This window comes from Globicephala melas, chromosome 20, assembly GCF_963455315.2.
Source record: "Globicephala melas chromosome 20, mGloMel1.2, whole genome shotgun sequence".
NCBI classification, from domain to species: domain Eukaryota; kingdom Metazoa; phylum Chordata; class Mammalia; order Artiodactyla; family Delphinidae; genus Globicephala; species Globicephala melas.
This window is the reverse complement of record NC_083333.1, coordinates 47,527,616-47,546,718: the sequence shown is the minus strand read 5'-3', so window position 1 is coordinate 47,546,718 and position 19,103 is coordinate 47,527,616. Positions and strand designations below refer to the sequence as shown.

At 55.8% G+C, this 19,103-nt stretch overlaps 1 protein-coding gene and 1 long non-coding RNA gene across 8 annotated transcripts in view; one reads left to right on the top strand and one right to left on the bottom strand.

The window, feature by feature from the left end:
• LOC132594108 (uncharacterized) overlaps window positions 1-12,185 on the bottom strand; it is a 28,614-nt gene extending 16,429 nt beyond the window's left edge. For 2 of the 5 annotated variants that reach the window (XR_009560274.1, XR_009560275.1), the window contains exons 1-3: window positions 11,357-12,185; window positions 10,173-11,065; window positions 1,513-1,593 (exon numbers count right to left, since the gene is read on the bottom strand). This is a non-coding gene — a long non-coding RNA (uncharacterized lncRNA). Of the gene's footprint in view, window positions 1-1,512; window positions 11,066-11,356 lie in introns of all 5 variants that reach the window. The other 3 variants (XR_011377029.1, XR_011377030.1, XR_009560273.1) reach the window with 2 other exon arrangements.
• LHX1 (LIM homeobox 1) lies at window positions 10,295-18,204 on the top strand. Of its 3 annotated transcripts, none has more exons than XM_060290214.1 (6): window positions 10,295-10,859; window positions 11,351-11,968; window positions 13,832-14,058; window positions 14,155-14,432; window positions 15,795-15,960; window positions 16,356-18,204. In XM_060290214.1, the coding sequence occupies exons 2-6, from the start codon at window positions 11,799-11,801 to the stop codon at window positions 16,733-16,735; spliced, it is 1,221 nt and encodes a 406-aa protein (XP_060146197.1). In that variant the 5' UTR covers window positions 10,295-10,859; window positions 11,351-11,798; the 3' UTR covers window positions 16,736-18,204. The 3 variants fall into 3 exon arrangements, with proteins under 3 accessions (XP_060146197.1, XP_060146196.1, XP_030737465.1); XM_060290213.1 differs by having other exon boundaries at window positions 10,295-10,955; XM_030881605.2 differs by having other exon boundaries at window positions 10,295-11,968.
• The last annotated feature ends 899 nt before the right edge of the window (window positions 18,205-19,103 follow it).

Genomic DNA, 19,103 nt, shown 5'->3' with positions numbered 1-19,103 from the left:
ATGTGTCTGTAATTGTGTACTAGTGTATAAAGCTGCATCTACGTTTACAGAACCTACATTTGCATTTCCTGGTGGAGGCCTGTCTATAACAATAGGTACGTGGTCAGCTGGCCATATGAGTATGTGTGACGGGCCGTCTGTGTGTTTGCGGTACAAGTTTATGTGGAGAGAAAAGGTTTCTGCTGTTTTCATCACAGTTCGCCTAAGGAATCACTGGGAAATGTATGTGTGGAAAAACTGTATCTTTCATGCTTAGATGTATCTGGCATATATAAACAAAACAGGATATTGTGCCAACTGAGATGCTACACATTAACATCGTGAATCTATCATTGATAGAATTAAATAAGCCATGCAAAGCCCGGTAGCATTTCCTACAATTTTATTTAACACTGTTTTGGCCAAGCAGGTTTGGCAAACGCCACGTACACATTGTAGATTACCGCCACAAATTCATAATTTGTAGGATATAATATACAACATATGAGAAGTGTAACAGAGGGGCATCATCGAAGAATTCCAACAGTCCCCATCTTTCTTTGGGCTCAACTTAGTCCCCTTCCTTCCCCAAACCTGATTAAAACCCATCCCTTCACACTTCCCTAGGAGGTCTCTGCATTTGTGGTGAAGAGAGATAAAATGAAGGGTGAGGATTTGGGGTGGGGGAAGAGATAACACTCTAAGACCTGGTCTCTGGAATGTTTCTACTCCTCCCCAGTCTGTCAGAGGCAGGCTCAAGCCCCAGCATGTGTTAAAATAGGGAGGCCGAAGAAAGCATCTTTGTAGGTTTTGCAGCCCCTCGGGTGGACTGACGAAGTTATTCATTCAGAGTGAGTAAAAAGAGCATTGAACTTATCAAATTGGAAGTAAATCCTTCATTAAGAGATTCATAGAAGTGGTTCCCTGCTTCTCTTTCTTAAGGAGAAACAATATCCTCTCTTTAGCCCAAAGGAGAACAACCTTGCCCATAGTTACAGGCCCACCAGCTCCCCTTTAAAAACGTGGGCTGACTGATGGCCTAAAACGTCAGCTAAATTATGAATGGCCTGAGAGAAAAGAAAATCTCAAGAGCTGGGAAGGCTGGGGTCCAAACTAGAACATGAGCAAGAAAATGGGAGAACCACCACTGAGGAGCACCCAAGCGGGAAATGCTCCCTGCCCAGCCACTGGGCCATGAAAAGAGGTCAAGATCCCATGTGGAACCTCCAAGCCCTGTTCTCTGGGATCGCTTCTTACCCTCTGTGGGCTTCATTTTGGCTTGGCCCTACCAAGATTGAGACAAGGAACTCCCTACACCTGCCCTCCTGTGTTCTAAGTTTGTGTGACTTCCCTCCGACTGAGACTCCAGAGGCCTGTAAGGTAAAGACAAGTAGCCTAATTGGAACAGCGATTAGAACCGCCCCCCACCCCCCGCACTCCCCAAATCCTCTGCCACCTGCAGCAAAGCAGTCATCAGAACTATCTTTCCAGACAGCCCCCGGCCCCTCTCCGCCAGCAGTGATATCAGCCAACCTGCTTCAGTGCCAGCACCAAAGAGTACTGTATCATCTTCACACGCTGAAGTCTCCAGAGCCTGATGCTGTGGGCTGGCTCCTGAGTGAATATAGAAAAAAGAAAGTTTCCTAATGTTTGGATTAGAAGTAAGAATGGGGAAAAGCATCCATCAATGTGTGTGCCCCTCCACACACACACACACACACACACACACGCACACACGTCCATGCAGACAAATCATGAATCATCTCCGTGGCTGAACACTTTAGCGTTCGGTAATATTCTCAGAGGCCCATGGTTTTCAGGCAAATCCCAGGTCTGTGCACAAGGATACCGCATAAATCCCTCCCCTTATGAAAGGCAAGTCTGAGCAGATGGGACCACTCTTAAGTACTGCAGAGCCCTCCCCATCTCTTGAGGAGCAGCAGGGGGCCAGCCCTACCAGCCCAGAGAGCAGAGATCAACAGAAGCTGCTCATTTTGAAGCTAATATTCACATCCCCAACTTATCTCTCTGAAGGAGGTGTCCTGTTTTACCACACAATCCTCCCTCCCCTCCCCCAAGGGGAAATCAGCTCTTAAAGGGAGATTGGAGGAAACCACTGCAGACCAAGTGGTGGCCAGAGTTGGGAAAGCAAAGATGAGCATCAGAGAGCGATCCAGGGCTGGGAGGAGGTAAGAGGAAAAAGGGCCCCTCCAACCCAGTTTCTTTCCATGCTAAGTCTGGGGAAATAACCTCACAGCAACTCCACTTTCTGATAACCTGCCTCATTAATATTTATTCAACAACAGATATTTTTTTTAAGAAGAAGGAAGGGCCAGATAATTAAACACTCGGCAGAGGTCGAAGCTTCCACCCCGTTCTCTGTCCAGCGCCCCACCTGCAGCCTAGGCCAGATATATATGCCACACCATCTCCCACCCAGCCCCTACTCAGCTCCCCAGGTGTGTCAGAAAGAAAGAAGGCAGGTGGATGGAGAGAGAGAGACAGACCTGGGCACCCCAGGTGCTCCCCAGGAAATGCACGGACTGTGAAATTACACCAGGGCTGGACAACTTACCACCACCACGCTGGAACCCTTGGGGTACTGAAATAATTAACTTGCTAATCAGCTACACCTTGCTCTCCTTTCTTCCTGGAACAAACAATTGCAAATCGCCTTCACCTCAGGTTCCTATGTCAGTTACTTGGAGACAAAACTGATGCTTTGGAAGAAATACACTCTCTGCCTGCATTTAAACTGAAACGGGTCCTACCAAGGGAGGCCTCCTCTCCCTCCCCACCCCTTCCCACCAGGCCTGGGGGGTGGGAGTGCCTAGAGACAGAGGTTTTTTTTCTGTCCATGGCACAGAGCGTTTCCACCTCTGCTACGCGCTTTCTCGCCATCGGTCCTCTTCAGCCTGCTTGCTGGCGCTAACCAGCCAAGATGTACGTGGAGAAAAGAGGATTGATTAGAATCGTAATAATAATCCCCGGCGTTCCTCCAGCTTTAGCGTTTACAAAATGTTTCCACACATTATCTCAGTGGGTCAGAGGAGGTCAGAGCTGGAAGGGACCTGAGCAATTATGTAGCCAAATTCCCTCGGATTACAGATGGGGAAACTGATGCCCCCAAAGGTTAAATGTATTCCCCAAAGGTCACGGCTAAGGACAGTGTGGTCAGATCCTCATGTTCACTGTCCAGAGACCCTGTGCTGCCTCCCATCCTCTGAAAAGAGGGAAATGGCATGATCACCTTTCTGCTCCACTGTGGATGTCAACCAAGAAAGCAAAACATTACAAGAGTAGGACATGAGAATGAGTAAAAGCTACTCTCACAAGAAATGGTCTGTGGAGGCTGGGAGTGGAGGAGACTAGTGAACATGCTTCCCCGCTGTCTTTGTCTCTTCGCTCCCCCTTCTCTCCAGGTTTACAAATATGAACATCATGCAGTTTGGGATCTAAGGCTTAATTTGGCCACAGGTCCCAGGGGAGGCGGCCGGGGTGGGAGGTGCTTTCCTTGGGTTCAATTCTGGCACCTACACTCCCAGGATTCACAGCACGGTGGGCGCATGTGTGCACACGTGTGTCCACTCAAGACATTGGATTTAGTGGTGAAAAACAGGCATCTTGATCCTTTCACAGATCAGATGATTTGCAAATTAATCGTTCTCCCCCCACTCCAGGCTCTGAGGAGGTGAAAAAAGATTTCTGGTGAAGGGAGAAACAAGAGTGGGAAAATATCAAATGGGACAAGGAAGCAAACCGACATTGGATTCTATAGGAGAATACTTCCCTGTGAATGGCACGTGTGTATTTCGACGTGGGTCCTGGCATTTCCATGGGGCTGCCTTGCCCCTGTTGGAAGGTAAGCGGTTCCTTTGTGTGTTCCGTTTATTATTAAGCCCAACTCTTTTCCCTCTAAAACTCCTTCTTTTCCCTGTTGAGCTGACCATGCTTCTGGATTTATGAAGAGAGATGTTTTAGCAGAAATCCCCCAGGGTGGCCCATCAGCCCTAAATCCCAGGCCCGCTCACCCCCACAAGACCCCATGACACACAGCATGCCAACACGGCTTCCTCTTGCTTATGCATCAGCCATCCATTGTGGCAACCTGACATCTCTCACACATAAAACCGTAAGAGAGAAATAAAATATCTGTCTCTTGGCGAAAATAAAGCTTTGCCTCCCTCCTGATGTATAGGATATAAAATAAAGCCACAGCTCCAATAGCGGCTTTTCCTTATGCCGGAGTTGCCTTTGCACACACGGAGACAATGAAGACGGATGGTTTGGGACTGAGGCCCAGCCTCCTGGGGCCGCCTTCACCCTGTTTTATTATCGTCTCTGCCCCCCCACCTCCCTGTCTTTTTCTTTCTTCTTCACTTTCTTTCCTTTCTGCTCTGGATGTGCCTTTTATATGCCCTTCTCTTTCTTTCCGCTGGAACTTTATTCCTCTTGTTCACTTTCTTTCTAAAGCATGACGGCAACAGGGAGAGAAGAGCCAAGTTTCTCACTTTCTCAACTACATGCCCGCCATCTCTCCCCACCTCCCTCTTCTCCAGACCCCCAACTCTCTCCGGACTGCCAGCCCCTAGAATGGATTTTGCTGTTACTGCTTGGGGATTTGCTTTGGTCAAATGTACAAATGTTCCCAAGGGACAATTAAAAATGTATTTAGTGGGGGGAGTGCATTTTTTTTCCCTGAGGAACAGCCCTCCCCCCTTTCCTCTCCTTAGACCGGGTGGTTTATGGATCTCAGCAATTATTTAGCCTCTAAGGAGCCAACAGAGCAAAGCTGCCACCCCGAAGGGGTGAGCGTTGACATTCACCTGCCACACCCAAGCCTCAAAGCTGCATCATCAGACAGACTGTGGGCCTCGGGCCCCTTCGGGCCAACTCAGCTACCAGAGGTCTCGTCCCAGTGCGACCCTCTCTCCCCTGCCTCTTTCCCCAGTCCTGAGAACTGAGGGTGCTGTGGGGAAAATAAGAGGGGCCCCTCCCTGTGCTCACACAGAGAGACAGAACAGTCGCCCTCGTAGTCACAGACATGGTCACCTTCCTGCCCTCCCACACACTTGACACTCTCTCCCACGGTACATAGCGGCCACCTTTTTTCTCCTCTGTCCCCAGAGGCCCCACTCCTGCCAGGTGTGTGTCACTCCCCTCTTGTGTCCCTCCACCCAAGTCTGAGTGGGTTTGTCCCCAGAAGCTTCTTACCATCCTTGCCCTGACCTCATCCCTTCTGCTGCTTCCTAACTCATTGGAAACCTCGCCTGCTCTGCTAGGGGCTGCAGGACACACCCCAGGTCGGGGAAGAGTAAGTAGTGACTGAAAGAAGGGGGTGCAGGATCTGGGCTCCTGGGGGAACAACAGGGAGGGGGGAGCTTTGGTGTTGCCTGGAGGTAGGCGATGTCCAGCAGAGGGGCAGTGGGTGGTTTCAGCCTCTGAGACTGATGAAGGGTGTGCGTGTGTGTGTGTGTGTGTGTGTAGGGCTCCTGGGCACCCCTAATCTGAGGAGAGCTTTATTAATGCAAACATGGAGGAGCTGGTGAGGCAGCAACATCTATGGAACTCTGTCCCCCAAAAGGGGGGGCTTAGAGCTGCCAAGTCCAGAAAGAACTCAATCCCAGTCCCAAAGATGGTTAGCTTTGGGGTGTCTCTCTCTCTCTCTCTCTCCCCACCTGATGTCTCTCCAGATATCAGCAGTGACCACCACCATTAGGTAAGGGGAGAGAGTCAATTAGTGAGAGGATTAATTACTCGGCGGCACGAGCCCCGTTTGTCTTCCTTACCGGGTGTGAGTGTGTTCAGACAGAGGAACACGGGCACGCACCCAAATACACATTGTTGTCACGCTGTCTTAGACGTTTTATTTATTTGTTGGATTCCTGCCCAGAGCCGCTCACACGCTTTTCCACGGGCTCTGAGTCTCCCACCAAAAAGGCTGCCTCCTTTTCTCCTGCCCGCGATCCCGACTGTCACACACCAGACACCCTCCAGTCACTGCCAGGACCCGCCCGCAGCACCTGCTGGGTCCTGGGCTCTGAGCCTCTCCCCGCCGCCTTTTTTGTCGCTGGGTTTCTTTTCCTCCACTCTTCCACGCATTTCCCCCAGTATGTCTTTCCTCCTTTTATTTCCCGCTTACTTTTCCACAGTCCTTCTCTGTTTTCCTCTGGGTTTCTGCCCTTATTCGCTGTTCCCATCCCCCTGCCCTCACTTCTGTCTTTCTCTCTCTGTCCCGCCCAGACTCTCCGTCCCAGACTCTCCATGTCCTGTCTTTGCTCCGCGCGGCGGTGCTGACTTGCATCTGAGATCACCACGCTCGACCTGGCTCCCCCCTTCGTGCCCAGGGTGCCTCCAAGCCCTCGTGGGAAGCCTGGCGTTGTTTACCCAGCCCGAGCGCACACCGTGAAGGCCCGGCCGGATGCTGCCTTTTACCGGCCTCGAGGTCCCCCACCTCCCCCAACCCGGGCCTTGGAAACGTGGCCGGGCCAAGTACACAAAGGGGCAGGGTGACAAGACCCCCAAACTTCTCGCCTTCAGTAGCGCACTGACCCAGGAATCTCGGGCAAACCCCCTAACTTGGGTTTCTTCCCCAGGAGGGAGATAATACCGATCCCCCCTCTTACTATGTGATTCTGGGCAGGTTGCGATAAAAACTGTAAAGTGCTGCACGCAAGTAGATCATTTCCAGGAGAGAGTGTTGGAGTGAGATTAAGGCAACCCGAGGCAGGAGCAAATGAGAGAGGGCAAGGAGAGAGCGGGGAGAGGTCGGATCAGATCCCAGCTTCCTGCGTCGCACGTGTGGCGTCCTCACCGAGTCTGTGCGGAGTTTGCGTGGCCTCCGGTACTGCAAGGGTCCCGGACGCGCCCGGCTCGCTCCCACCTCCCTCCTCCTGGAAGGTGGCGGCTGGTCGCGCCCTATTGCTGCCGGCCCGGCGCAGGTACCCATCTAGAGTCCGCTCCGCCCCCAGGCGCCCCCTTTCGCGGCCTCACCGCCGGTTTCTGGAGGCCGCGGGCTGTACAGGAGCGCCCTGGGCGAGGAGGGAAGCGGCCGGGGCGGTGGGCGTTATCGGGACCAACAGCAGCCGACCTTGTCGGCAAGCTCGGGTCCTTGGGCCTCCCAAGCCACTCGTCGGGGAGGGTGGCCATGTAGGGCTCGGAATCAAGGAGGCGGCGGGAAGAAAGCGGGTGCAGGAGGGGGACCCTACAGCCCCCCAACTGCAGGGCGTCTGGGAAGAGCTGGCAGAACCCTCCCATGGCCCGTTTCCGGGCCAGGTCCCTCCTCTTGGGCTGATCCTCAAGGCGATTCTCATAGCAGAAACCTGTGATGTGAAAGCCGCTTCCAGGGCCCTCTGGGGTCTTTTCCAAGAGCGCCTGGGATGAGGTTCAGAGGATTCTGCGGCCACTGAGCGATGACTGGGCGGCAGATTGCCCCTCCCGGCACCCGGTGCAGGACTTACACCACCTGGCAGCCGGGCGCTGTGCGTGGTTGTGGGTGTGGGAGACGTGGAGAGCTCTGGGGAGAAAGCGCCTGCGGACTTCAGGACGCAGGCAGTAAGGGTGGCGGAGAGGGCGGGGAGGCAAGGCTGGTGCTCCTGGCTGAGCAGACATGGATTTAAAAGCAGAGCTGAGCTGAGAAGCTTCGGAGACGGTCAGTTTTCTCTCCATGTCTCTGCGACCAATTACATTTTAAAATAAAAGCTCAATGGAAATGGGAAAAAAAACATATTAATCTACTGTGCGGTCGCCTTGGAAGTGTTAAAATTGGACTCAAATTTCTAGAATCAGGAGCCAGGAGACGCACTTCGAGTTGCTCTCCCTGACGCCCTGCGAGACACCGGGGTTAGTTCCCGTGGACCCGTACACTGAGCCATCTGGACCTCGGAGCCCGATGGTCTAGAGTCCGCGTCCTGCCCTCGCCCTCAACTCCCTTACCGCGCTAGTCCGCCCGCAGGGGGGAACCCTCTTGTCCCCACATCGAGGTCCCCGCACCCCCAAACGGCTGCAGCAAACCTCCTCCAGCCCACTTGAAAGGAGGCGGCAGGCCTCGGGTTCAGGAAGGGCCGGCAGCCGGGTCCAGCTGTCGCCCCGTAAGTCCCCGCCGACTGCCCCCCACCCCCGCGGTCCCTCTGCTTTGCATGAGAAGGAGCCCAGCTGGGGCGGGGGCGGGGTGGAGCCACTCGGGACAGGGTCCGCTATAGATTCCAGAAAGGGGCGGTTGAGTTGAGGGCGCTGGCGGCGAGAACCAAGACAGCTGGGGGTGTGGGGGCGTGGTGGGGAGAGCGTGGAGACCGCTCACAGGACCACCCCCTTCTGCGGGCCTCACCCGGCGCGGCGGACTGGGGAGGTGCCTCCGGGTCAGGGTGGAGGAGGCGAGGACCCCGCGCCACGCAGCTCTTAGCGCCTCCCCGGGTCCTGGAGTGCGGGCTACGGGTCGGCTGGCTCCTGGAAATGCCGGGTCCGCGGGAGGAGCACAAAGCCAAGTCGCATCCTTCGAAGCCGGCCTGCTGGGTTGGAGAACCGCCCTCCGCATCCCCAGCTCTGCCCTGAGCCCCGGCCTGGGAGAGAGCCGCGTAGGGGGCTGTTGCAAGAGACAACCAGCCCCAACGCCGCCCTCCCCGCAGTGGGGAGCCAGAGGCCAGGTGTGTGTGGAGGGGGTGCGGAGAAGGCGAAAGGGCCCTCGCGCCCAGAGGTCAAGATGGGCGGAGCGCCAAAGAGCCTCACTGCCGGTCTTGGCTTCGGCTTCCAATGAAAAGGTGACGCGGGCGGCAAGGCGGGGGCTGCCGGCGGGCCTCGGGGCTGCAGGGCTGGGCGGGCGGAGGCTTAGAGGAGGGAAAAGCGTGTTGGCAGAGTCCTAAAATCCCAGTCCACGGAGCGCAAACCAAATTCGCTGTAGTGGCTAACCGGTTCGTTCGAAGAGGGTATTCCATTTTGCAAAGAACTGGCTTCCTTGCCCGCCACGTTCACAACAATTGCATTGCAGGGCGCATTTCCCCCAACTTAGCTCCGGCCCTGTGTGAGATGTCTGAACCCAGCACCGCGTGGGGGGTCAAAAGGCCATTCTCAAAATACCGGCTAGACCTTGCTGGCTGGCTGCCCATCCTTATTTCCTTCTACACTAGGGCCAAATGCGCCTTTCTAACACCCCTGTCCCCCCAAAACAAAAACAAGGAGCAAATGCGGGACTGCCCGGCCCTGCCACCTTCAGATTTCACTTGGGGAGAAGTCCCGGTTAGGCATAGAAATGGTGCTGTCGAAACGGAATTTGGTATTTGATGGGTGTGGGCCGCGGAACTAGAGTGACTCTTCGAGGCTAAGAGTCTCAGGACCCGGACCCGACCCCTACTTCTAGGAAAATCTGCCCCCGTGGGCAGTGGTCCCTAGTTTATACCCTGAGGAAAATTAGGGAAGTATAGGCTGCCTAAGACGTGAACTACCGGAGGTTGTTCTGCGCTTGTCCGGGGAAGCTGGTGCCAGCCCGGAGCCTGGAAAAGGGGACAGGGCGGCCAGGCCCGTACTCTGCACACCCCAATCCCCTGCAGCCTCGCCGTGGAGCCCCCAGGACGTCCCCGTTCCCACCGTCAGTACCACCACCCCCCAGCCGCCGCTACTGCCCCGCGGTTTCCCGCCTAGTCTTTTGTTTTTGTATGGAAAAGGTGTCTCCGGATCACAGTTTTCTCACAACTTCTCGCCGGGGTTGCAACTCCTCACCCGAGGCGCTTCCCCACCCACTCTTTTCCCCCGCCCCGGCGCCGCGCCTCCGGTCTCCCCCGCCCCACCAGGAAACCTCCGGAATCAACTTTCCAAGACTGCGCTGCGGGAAACAGACACCCAGATCTCCTAGAGACCCGGACCCTGTGGACTTTGGATGGATTGGAGGAGGGGGCACAGAAGGAGGGACCGGAGGAAGGAGATTCTGCTGCCAAACGCCCTCCCCCGCCCAACTCCCCCAAAGACAAGCGCTGCTCCCGGGGCAAACTTCTAGGCCAAGAAAGCAAGAGGAAAAAAAAAAAAAAAAAGCCAGCACCCGCTGAACTGCAAAGCCAAAGAGTGCACCTGGGCCGCCGAGGCTCCCGGACCCAGCTGCACCCCAACCTCCAACAAGGCTCGATCTTGGGTTACTGCCCCTCTCCAGCAGGCCTGCGCCTACTCCCGCGCGCTCTCAGTCTCTCCCACCGAAACCGACGCCTTACCGGAGCAGCAGGGGACCCGGGCACCTCGCTGCCCGCCGCCCGCACAGCGCCGGGCCGCGGTTGCCGCCGCCACTGATCCTCTAAACGCGGTCTCCCGGCACTCTCCCCAGCCGGGGGATGCAGAATGGTTTACAGAGGGACCGCGAGCCGCTGATTGGTCGCAGGCCGCCGTGACGTCGGCGGGCGCTGCATTAAGGCGAGGGGGCTTCCAGAGCCCAGCCAACAGCCAGGAGCAGTGACCGAGCCGCCGGAACTGGGGAGAGACGCGCCGGGGCGGCGGACTGGGCCAGGAGACCAGGGACAGAGGGACGCTTGTCCGGGGACAGCCTACAACGAATTGCGGCCCGGAAGGCGAGAGCGGCGGCCCGTGCCGAGCTGTTCCAGCCGCACAGAACTGTAGCCGCTGCACCAGGACGTTTTTTAAAAAGCTCTTCAAGCTACTCCCCTCCCCCCGACTCCTCCCGCTGCAAAAGAAAAGAAAAAAAAAACAAAAAAGGAAGGAAGGAAAGAGGCTAGAAAGGAAACCCAGATTTGCCATCACAACGAAAAAAGAGGGGAAAAGGAAAAGAAAAGTCGAGAGACTGTGGGGTTGCACGCAGGCAGCTGGAGCGTGGGCCGAGCGATGTGGGGCTGCGCGCCCAGGCGGCCGCGAGTTGCTACTGGAGCCACGATGCACGGCCAGGCGCGGTGAGGAGCCAGACGGCACCCCCTCCCCGAAGGAGTCCAGGCGCAGGGAGGGCCGTCCCGAGGAGACGGAGGCCGCCAGGCAGGCCACGGGCCGAGGTGACGGGGCTGGGGCGGTGGGGAGCGGGCGCGCGCACCTGGCTGCGTCCGCCCGGAGTTGTCCCTCTCACTCTCGATTGACACAAACACTTCTCCAGAAGGGGGGAAACCTAAGCAACAACAACAATCAACAACGAGATCTTCCTCCTTTCCTCCCTCCCTCCCTTCCCCCGCGGCCTGCCCCCGCCCCCTCCCCCAGGCCCACCGCAGGCTCCCAGGGCGTCCCGACCCGTTGCGCGAGGCCGACAGTTTAGGATCCAAAGCTTCCCTACTCGTTTGGTTCTTCTCTTTTTATAAAAAGAGGAGGGGAAATTCCGGTGACGGGCAGCCCTGCACACACACACACACCCGCCCTCATACCCCGACAAAAGCAGATGCACTTTGACTTCTGACAGCTCTACCTCAAGCCCGAGAGAACTCAGCGGCGCTTTCCCTGCAAGCCGAGCTCGCCGTGTCGTCCTCTTCCTTCTCCGACTCCGTTTTATTTATTTATTTCCGTTCCCGTCGCCGTTCTCGGTGACCTTCACTCCTTCGCGGGCTCTGGGCAGAAGAGTCGCTTTCTCGCCCGCCTGAGACTCTTTCCTCGCCCCAGGAGCGGCGGCGGCGCTGCTGTGCCCCGGGGCCCCGGGACTGTCGGGCTGCACACTCCACCGAGGCGCCCCCCGACCCCCATCAGCCTCCTCCCTCTCTCTGATTTTCCGGCGCGGGTTTCGGTTTGCACTGCCAAGTGTCTCTCCCCATTTTGGAGGGGCTGGGGAGTTCCTGCCGGTCGTCTTGGTGAATCATCCCCTCGGCTCTACCTGCGCTTCTCTCTCCGGGCCTCACCCGACCAAACCAAAGACCATGGTGCACTGTGCCGGCTGCAAAAGGCCCATCCTGGACCGCTTCCTCTTGAACGTGCTGGACAGGGCCTGGCATGTCAAGTGCGTCCAGTGCTGTGAATGTAAATGCAACCTGACCGAGAAGTGCTTCTCCCGGGAAGGCAAGCTCTACTGCAAAAACGACTTCTTCCGGTGAGTACTTACCTCGCGCGCCTCTGCTGCTCCTTCCCCGCGGGCCCTTCCCAGCCAGCTTCGGATCAGAGGTCAGCGTGGCCGCGGCGGCCGCGTTAGGAGCTGCCTTTGGAGAGGGCAGCCAAGTCCCGGGGGCTCCTGCCTCTTCACCAGCTGGCGCGCTGGGCTCCCCGGGACGCGGCCTGCTTTCGTCCTGGAAATTGTGGGTCCGGGCTTGGTTGCACGTGCCTGGGAAGAAAGGGTCTGAGCTCTCCTCTGAGCCAGAAGCCTCTCCAAGCTTGGAAAGAGGTAGCTCAGCCTCAGGAGGTGTAGCCCCGGCTCCTGCCTTTCCCCTCGCAGAGCTCTCCAGCGACTGCATCCTCCGGGCCTCCCGGCTTTGCTCGTCCTCCAGGCTGAGCTTAGAAGCCCAGGCTAGCTCCATGCCACTGTCTTTTCCGTCTCCAAGAAGTCTTGGCGGGAACCGCCGAGCCTTTTGCACGGAGTGTCTGAGTCGCCTGCGGTGGCAGCGGCAGGGAAGCGCTCGGCCATGGTGCCTATCCTGCACGCCCCAGAGTCTTCCTGAAACCCAGTTGGGCCTCCCAGCGCCGACCTGGGCACACTACTGCACGGTAGCCTAGACCTTGCCCGGCTGCCTGGGTTGGCGGGAGGTTCGGCCTCCGCCCAACGCCGACCTCAGCTCTGAGGCGCAGGCTCCGCTCGGAGCCCTCCCAGGCTCTGCCCGCCACAGCCCGCCACCTCCTTGCCGAAACCTGGGAAAAGCCGAGACCCGGGTCGTCGGAGCCGGGGGACTTCTCCCGACAACCCTCCTCCGTTTAGCATTTTAATTGAATCCTCTTAAAGTTACTACCTTGCCACCAAATCCACACAACACACAAGTCAACAGAGAACTGGAGCAAACTCGAATTGAAATTCCCTTGTGCCCGTTTGAAATCTCCCAGTTTACTTGGCTGACTTGGTCTCAGCTTTTCTCTGAGTTTGTGGTAACAGATCAAACTGGGGGACAGAGTGGGGGTTCGAAGCCACCCGGGTCGCTTTGCTCAGAGGCCTGGGACGCGCTGTCCCCAGCGCATCCCCGGGACGCGCGGCTCTGGTAGCGGCGGACCATGGAGCAAAGCTCTGTCCGCTGGTATTGCCGAGAGCAAGCGCAGGCTGAGCCTCTGGGCCTCGGCCGGTGCTGCCGGGCCTCCCGCTACTGGCGGGAGCCGAGCCAGGGAGCGGCGAACGGTGCCGACTGCCAGTGGGCCCCAGAAGCCTGGCTCCCGCGAAGCGCGGCCCGGCACCTAGAGCCCCCATGCGGTCTAGCTTGCGCCAACCTGCTGGGCTTTGGGCTTGAACGTGGCGACGGCCTGGCTGTGGCCATCCGGGCTCTCCGCGGCTGTTTGTTTACCCGCGGCTGGACCGGACCTTGCCAACCCCGAGCCCGTGTGCGCCTTCTTTTTCGACGAAGGAGAGGCAATATAGAGAAAAGCGGTGATCGAGACGCATTTGTATGGCGCTCTAATTTTGTTCTCTGAATCTAATCGGAAAATAGGTGCCTCCCTCTCCCTTCCCGTCGCCACCTTGCCGCCTTCGGCAGCGCTTTTTCCCTCTGGGACAACGTTGGGCGTGAGGCTAGGGGTGGGGGCAGCTTGAGCTCCTTACTCCATCATTCTAACCATGTGTATCTCCTCCCTGACTTTTCACTGGTGCCCCGCACTTTCTCCTGCCTTCTTGCCTGCTTAATCGGCATTCTGCCTCTCTTTTTGGCTCTGTCTCTCTTTCTACTTTTCCTCTTCCCTATTCTTCTTCCTCCACTTTCTTTCTCTATCGCCTTTCTCCCTGTTTCTGTCTTCCCTTGGCCCTCGCCAACCTGCCCCCCTGCAGGTGTTTCGGTACCAAATGCGCGGGCTGCGCGCAGGGCATCTCCCCTAGCGACCTGGTGCGGAGAGCCCGGAGCAAAGTGTTTCACCTGAACTGCTTCACCTGCATGATGTGTAACAAGCAGCTCTCCACCGGCGAGGAGCTCTACATCATCGATGAGAACAAGTTCGTCTGCAAAGAGGATTACCTAAGCAACAGCAGCGTCGCCAAAGAGAACAGCCTCCACTCAGGTGAGGCCCTAATTCCCGGCTCCTTAGGGGCGGGTGGGTCCTGGGGGAGGAAGGCCTGCCAAGGGTGCTGCTCACCTGTCCCTTCCCTCTCCCCAGCCACCACGGGCAGTGACCCCAGTTTGTCTCCGGACTCCCAAGACCCGTCGCAGGACGACGCCAAGGACTCGGAGAGCGCCAATGTGTCAGACAAGGAAGGCGGCAGCAATGAGAACGACGACCAGAACCTGGGGGCCAAGCGGAGAGGGCCGCGCACCACCATCAAAGCCAAGCAGCTGGAGACGCTGAAGGCCGCCTTTGCCGCTACACCCAAGCCCACGCGCCACATCCGCGAGCAGCTGGCTCAGGAGACTGGCCTCAACATGCGTGTCATTCAGGTCAGGGCCCGAGCATGCCGCTCAGTTCTCTAGAGGCCCACACAGCTACTCCGTGCAGGCCGAGCTGGGGCGGGGGGCTGTTTTGAGGAGGAGAGTGAGTCCCTGTAGGCTGGCGGAGGGGGAGGGAGAGGCCCAGACACAACCCTACCCGGTTCGAAATTCAAAGCGTCGCCAGATGCGTAGAGCATCTGGAATTCCCTATACCTCCTCGTCTTCCTGGTCCAGCGCAGGTGAGAGTGGTGACGGTGGGGGAGGGACGGGGAGCATGAGGCTGGAGGAGGGGACACTGTCGGACACTGCGACGGAGTTGGGACCTATCTGTCTGCACTGCCACCCCTGTTCGGGAGGAGCTAAGAGGTCACTGTGCCTCTCGGAATTAATCGGTTCCGCTGGCTTCTGCACAACGTGATCTCCCTCTGCGGGTCCCCACCCCCAACTTTGTGGGTCTCTTGCCCCAGTTAAACAAGCCCCAGAGCAGAGACTTCCCCTCCAAAGAGAGGTGGGCTGTCCAGGTTTGAAGGGAAGGTGGTCGGGGTGGGAGTCAGCTGTACCTCGGCCTGTCCAGAGTAGCATGGGATGGGAGGTGGCCATCCAGGCAGCTGCGCAGGTGCCCGCTGTGAGGTCTTGAGACTGCGTGTGAACCGGGCCCGAGTCCTGGGCCCAAGGTTAGGTGTCCGGTGCCTGGAGGCTCTGCGAGGGTATGGGTGGATGTGCCTGGGAGGCTGTGTGCATGGGCACACTATTCAGGCTGCCCTCCACGGGGGCCCTCTGCCTCTGAAAGGTTGTGCGATCTTGTGCGCAGGTGAAGGGGAGGCTGCATGTCTGTGTCACTACCAGTGAAAGGCTGTGGATAAGTACGTTTGGCACTGGGAGATTGTACGTGGGTGGAAAAGGAGACTGTGGGTTTTGGTGTCACTATCTTTGGGAGACTGAGTGTCAACAGGAGGCTGTTTGGATCTCTGTCACTATCATGCGGGGGAGGGGGCTGCCAGGGTCCCTGAAAGGGAAGCTATGTGTCTGATACTATTTGGGGAGGTTGAGCCTCGGTGTGTACAGCCCCCGGGAAACTGTAACTGTGTCGGTGGAATTATTAGAAACAACTCCAACTGCCTCATGTTGAGCAGGGCGGCTTGCCCAGTTCCTCTGACGGGAATCCTGTTCACCATGGGCTCAAGGGCCACCCTGCGCGGTCCTACTCAGAGACCGCGCCCCCCCCCGCCCCCATATACAACACACAGACACACCACACGGCCCGGAATCCGCGAGATAAGCGGTGAGGGGCCAGGTCCGGCCGCGCACCCGAAGTCGGAGGTGGAGGTGGCGTCTCCGGGGCCTCACCACCCCCCCGCGTGTGTGCTTCAGGTCTGGTTCCAGAACCGACGGTCCAAGGAACGGAGGATGAAGCAGCTAAGCGCGCTGGGCGCCAGGCGCCACGCCTTCTTCCGCAGTCCGCGCCGGATGCGGCCGCTCGTGGACCGCCTGGAGCCGGGCGAGCTCATCCCCAACGGGCCCTTCTCCTTCTATGGAGGTGGGTGCGCTGCCTAGGGGCAGGGCGCGGGCAGGGCGCGGGCGGGGCGGGCGGGGTTGGCTTCGTCGGAAGCGGGTGGCAGCGCGGAGGCGCTTCTGGCTTTCTATAGAGAAGTGGAGAGTAGGGAAGAGATGGGTGGAGGCTGGGGAGTAAATCGAGGGGGAGGTAGTGAGACCGGACCGAATTCCCGACCCTGAATGAGGCGAATGGGCAGGTAGGGAGCAGCTCCGGCGTTTGCACCCAGCCTTGTCCGTCCTTCCGGCCCGGCAGGGGAGCCGGGCGAGTGGCGACTTCCCCGAGTCGCCCTCCCCAGCCGGCTCGCGGGCACGCCTTCCCGCCCTGTCACCCTGCCCCACCCAGGGCCCCGCCCTGACAGCCTCCTCGCTGCTCCGCAGATTACCAGAGCGAGTACTACGCTCCCGGAGGCAACTACGACTTCTTCCCGCAAGGCCCCCCGTCCTCGCAGGCTCAGACGCCAGTAGACCTGCCCTTCGTGCCGTCGTCCGGGCCTTCCGGGACACCCCTGGGTGGCCTGGAGCACCCGCTGCCCGGCCACCACCCGTCGAGCGAGGCTCAGCGGTTCACCGACATCCTGGCGCATCCTCCCGGGGACTCGCCCAGCCCCGAGCCCAGCCTGCCCGGGCCTCTCCACTCAATGTCGGCCGAGGTCTTCGGGCCCAGCCCACCCTTCTCGTCGCTGTCGGTCAACGGCGGGGCGAGCTACGGAAACCACCTGTCTCACCCCCCCGAAATGAACGAGGCGGCCGTGTGGTAGCAGAGTCGCGCACGATACGCGGAGTTCGTGGTTGTACAGAAACGAACCTTTATTTAAGAAAAACAGAAAAAAAAAAAAGAAAAAAAACATAAAAGCAAGTCATCCCCCCCACTTCCTCCAGCTTGGGGGGTCATTTTCCGTCTGGGGAGACCGGATGGGAAAGGGGGACACGAAATAGAATCCAAATCCGCCTGGAGGTAAAACTGGGATCCGTGCGCTGGCTGGCAAGGTGCAGAACTGGGGCTCCCGCAGGGAAACGCAGACCTCTCCCCTCCTCCCACCTGGACCCGGATTCTTGGACAGACACCGCCGGCGTGAGCGAGAGCCCGGCGGGCTGCATAAAAACACCCACGGCAGCCGCGGGAGGCGGCCAGTCGGTGGTGACGCCAGGAGCCGCGGGGAGGGAGGCTGCGCCCGCAGCCGGTTGAGGACGGTGAAGCGGCCGGGGAGCTCCCGGGCCAGCCAGGAGGGTTCTGGCTCTGGGAAATTTATTAGTGTTGTCTCAGAGTTCAGCAACAGCGACAACAAACTTATAGCTTCAGAAACGCCGACCTGCTGTGCATCAGGTGGGACTATATATATATATATTTTTTGTCTCTCTGGGTTTTTTGGTTTTTTTGTTTTTGCCAAAATTGCAAAATTCTAAATGTAAAGCCCTCAGTATCAACTCTTCTACCTTCACAAAGCTCTACACACACACGCACACACACACACAATAGGATGGTCTCCAGCCAGACCTCTTAGTAAAATGACTTGAACATCAGCTGTACAAGAAAAGTATTCTACCTTCACACACACAAAATTAAAAAAAAAAAACTATTGAACTAAAAACAGTCAACTGTTTACGTATAACGTTAAATTCAGGAGTTCAGTGTTTTACTAATATATCCTGTTTTGAAACCTCTTGTTCAAAACAAAATGTTTTGAGCAATCAACCAAAATTGTTCATTTTCTTTTCCTGTAGATGTTCTGACAGATTTACAGGGCTTACAGCTCACTGTGCTAGTATGTAAAAAGGTGTTGTTTACACAAGGCAAAGAGAAAACGTGATATTCAGACACTTGCCAAATAGAGTAATTATAGCACAAATACTGTAAAGGTGCCTGGCACCGCAACCTGAAAAAGTGTTAAAAAAAAAAAAAAAGTGTTACAAGGTTTAAAAAAAAACCATCTTTGCTAATTTTTAGTCCTGTTGAACATTCATGGAATTGTTAATATGACTTATATAGACCCACACAGGTTTTATTTTTGTGTCTTTAAAATAAAAGTCCAAAATATTTAAATTTTATGGTCAAATATGCAGTCAACAGCTGCTACTTTTTTCTTTATATATTAAATTTCTCGTATGTCTTTTATTGTTCTGATAAACCTAAGCTTGTGTGACCTCCAGTGCATATTAGACCATTCACTGTATGAAAGAAAACATGTTGAATAAATTTGTGAGTTTTTAATAAAAATAGAAAATCTGATGTTTAGATAACTGGTGTGTTATTTGATGTTTTAACAACTAGAATTGAGCTGTGACGGAGCCGAATGACCTCTCAGAAGCCAGGAGGAAGAGAGACAGGACTGGTGGATCTGTTTTTACCTTGGCTGTAGTTGAACCCCTTTGCTAATGCCAACCAAGCTTTTCTCTGTGCCTTCCTGCTGTTATTAACTACAGATTTGCATTCTGTGAATTTTAACGGATACAATTGAGGAGATGTTTGCCGATAAGTTAATATAGAACTGGAAATAGAAATCAAATTCATGGCTAAAAATGAGTGGTCCCAGTCTGTCATTAAGCATGAGACCCCATGCACTCTCTCCCTCTCCCCTCTAAACAGGCAAAACCAGATTTCTGATCGTCAGTTACCTATAAATAGGTAGTTAGAGGTGGTCCTTTTCTATTTCAATTCATTTCCCATAGATAATCCTGCTTTCTAACTTGGTGGTTTGAAAGATAACATAAAATGAATGTACAGCACAGCTATAAATGAAATACTTTAATCCCTTTCACAGAACTGATGTGAAATAGTTGTTTTATAGTATTTGTTTCATTTGAAGTTTCCCAGAAGGAAAACGATTTTGCTTGGCACAAGATACATATTACTTTCTCTGAAAGAGGAGTAAAAATAACCAATATAGAAATCAGATTTCAACTGAGAGTTGCCATAAGGTTCTGAAAAGTAGTTCAGTCCCTTCCAAGTCTTCATTAAACATGGAAGGAATTTAAATATTTTATCTGCTGTGAAATACATGTGTGTGTTTTACTATCAGACACTACCACAGTTCCAGAATTTCTTTTCCATGTCACCTACATTTCAGTCTGGATTCTTTATTTCCTTTTTTTTTTTTTTAAATCAAGGGTTTTACATGAAATGGTATG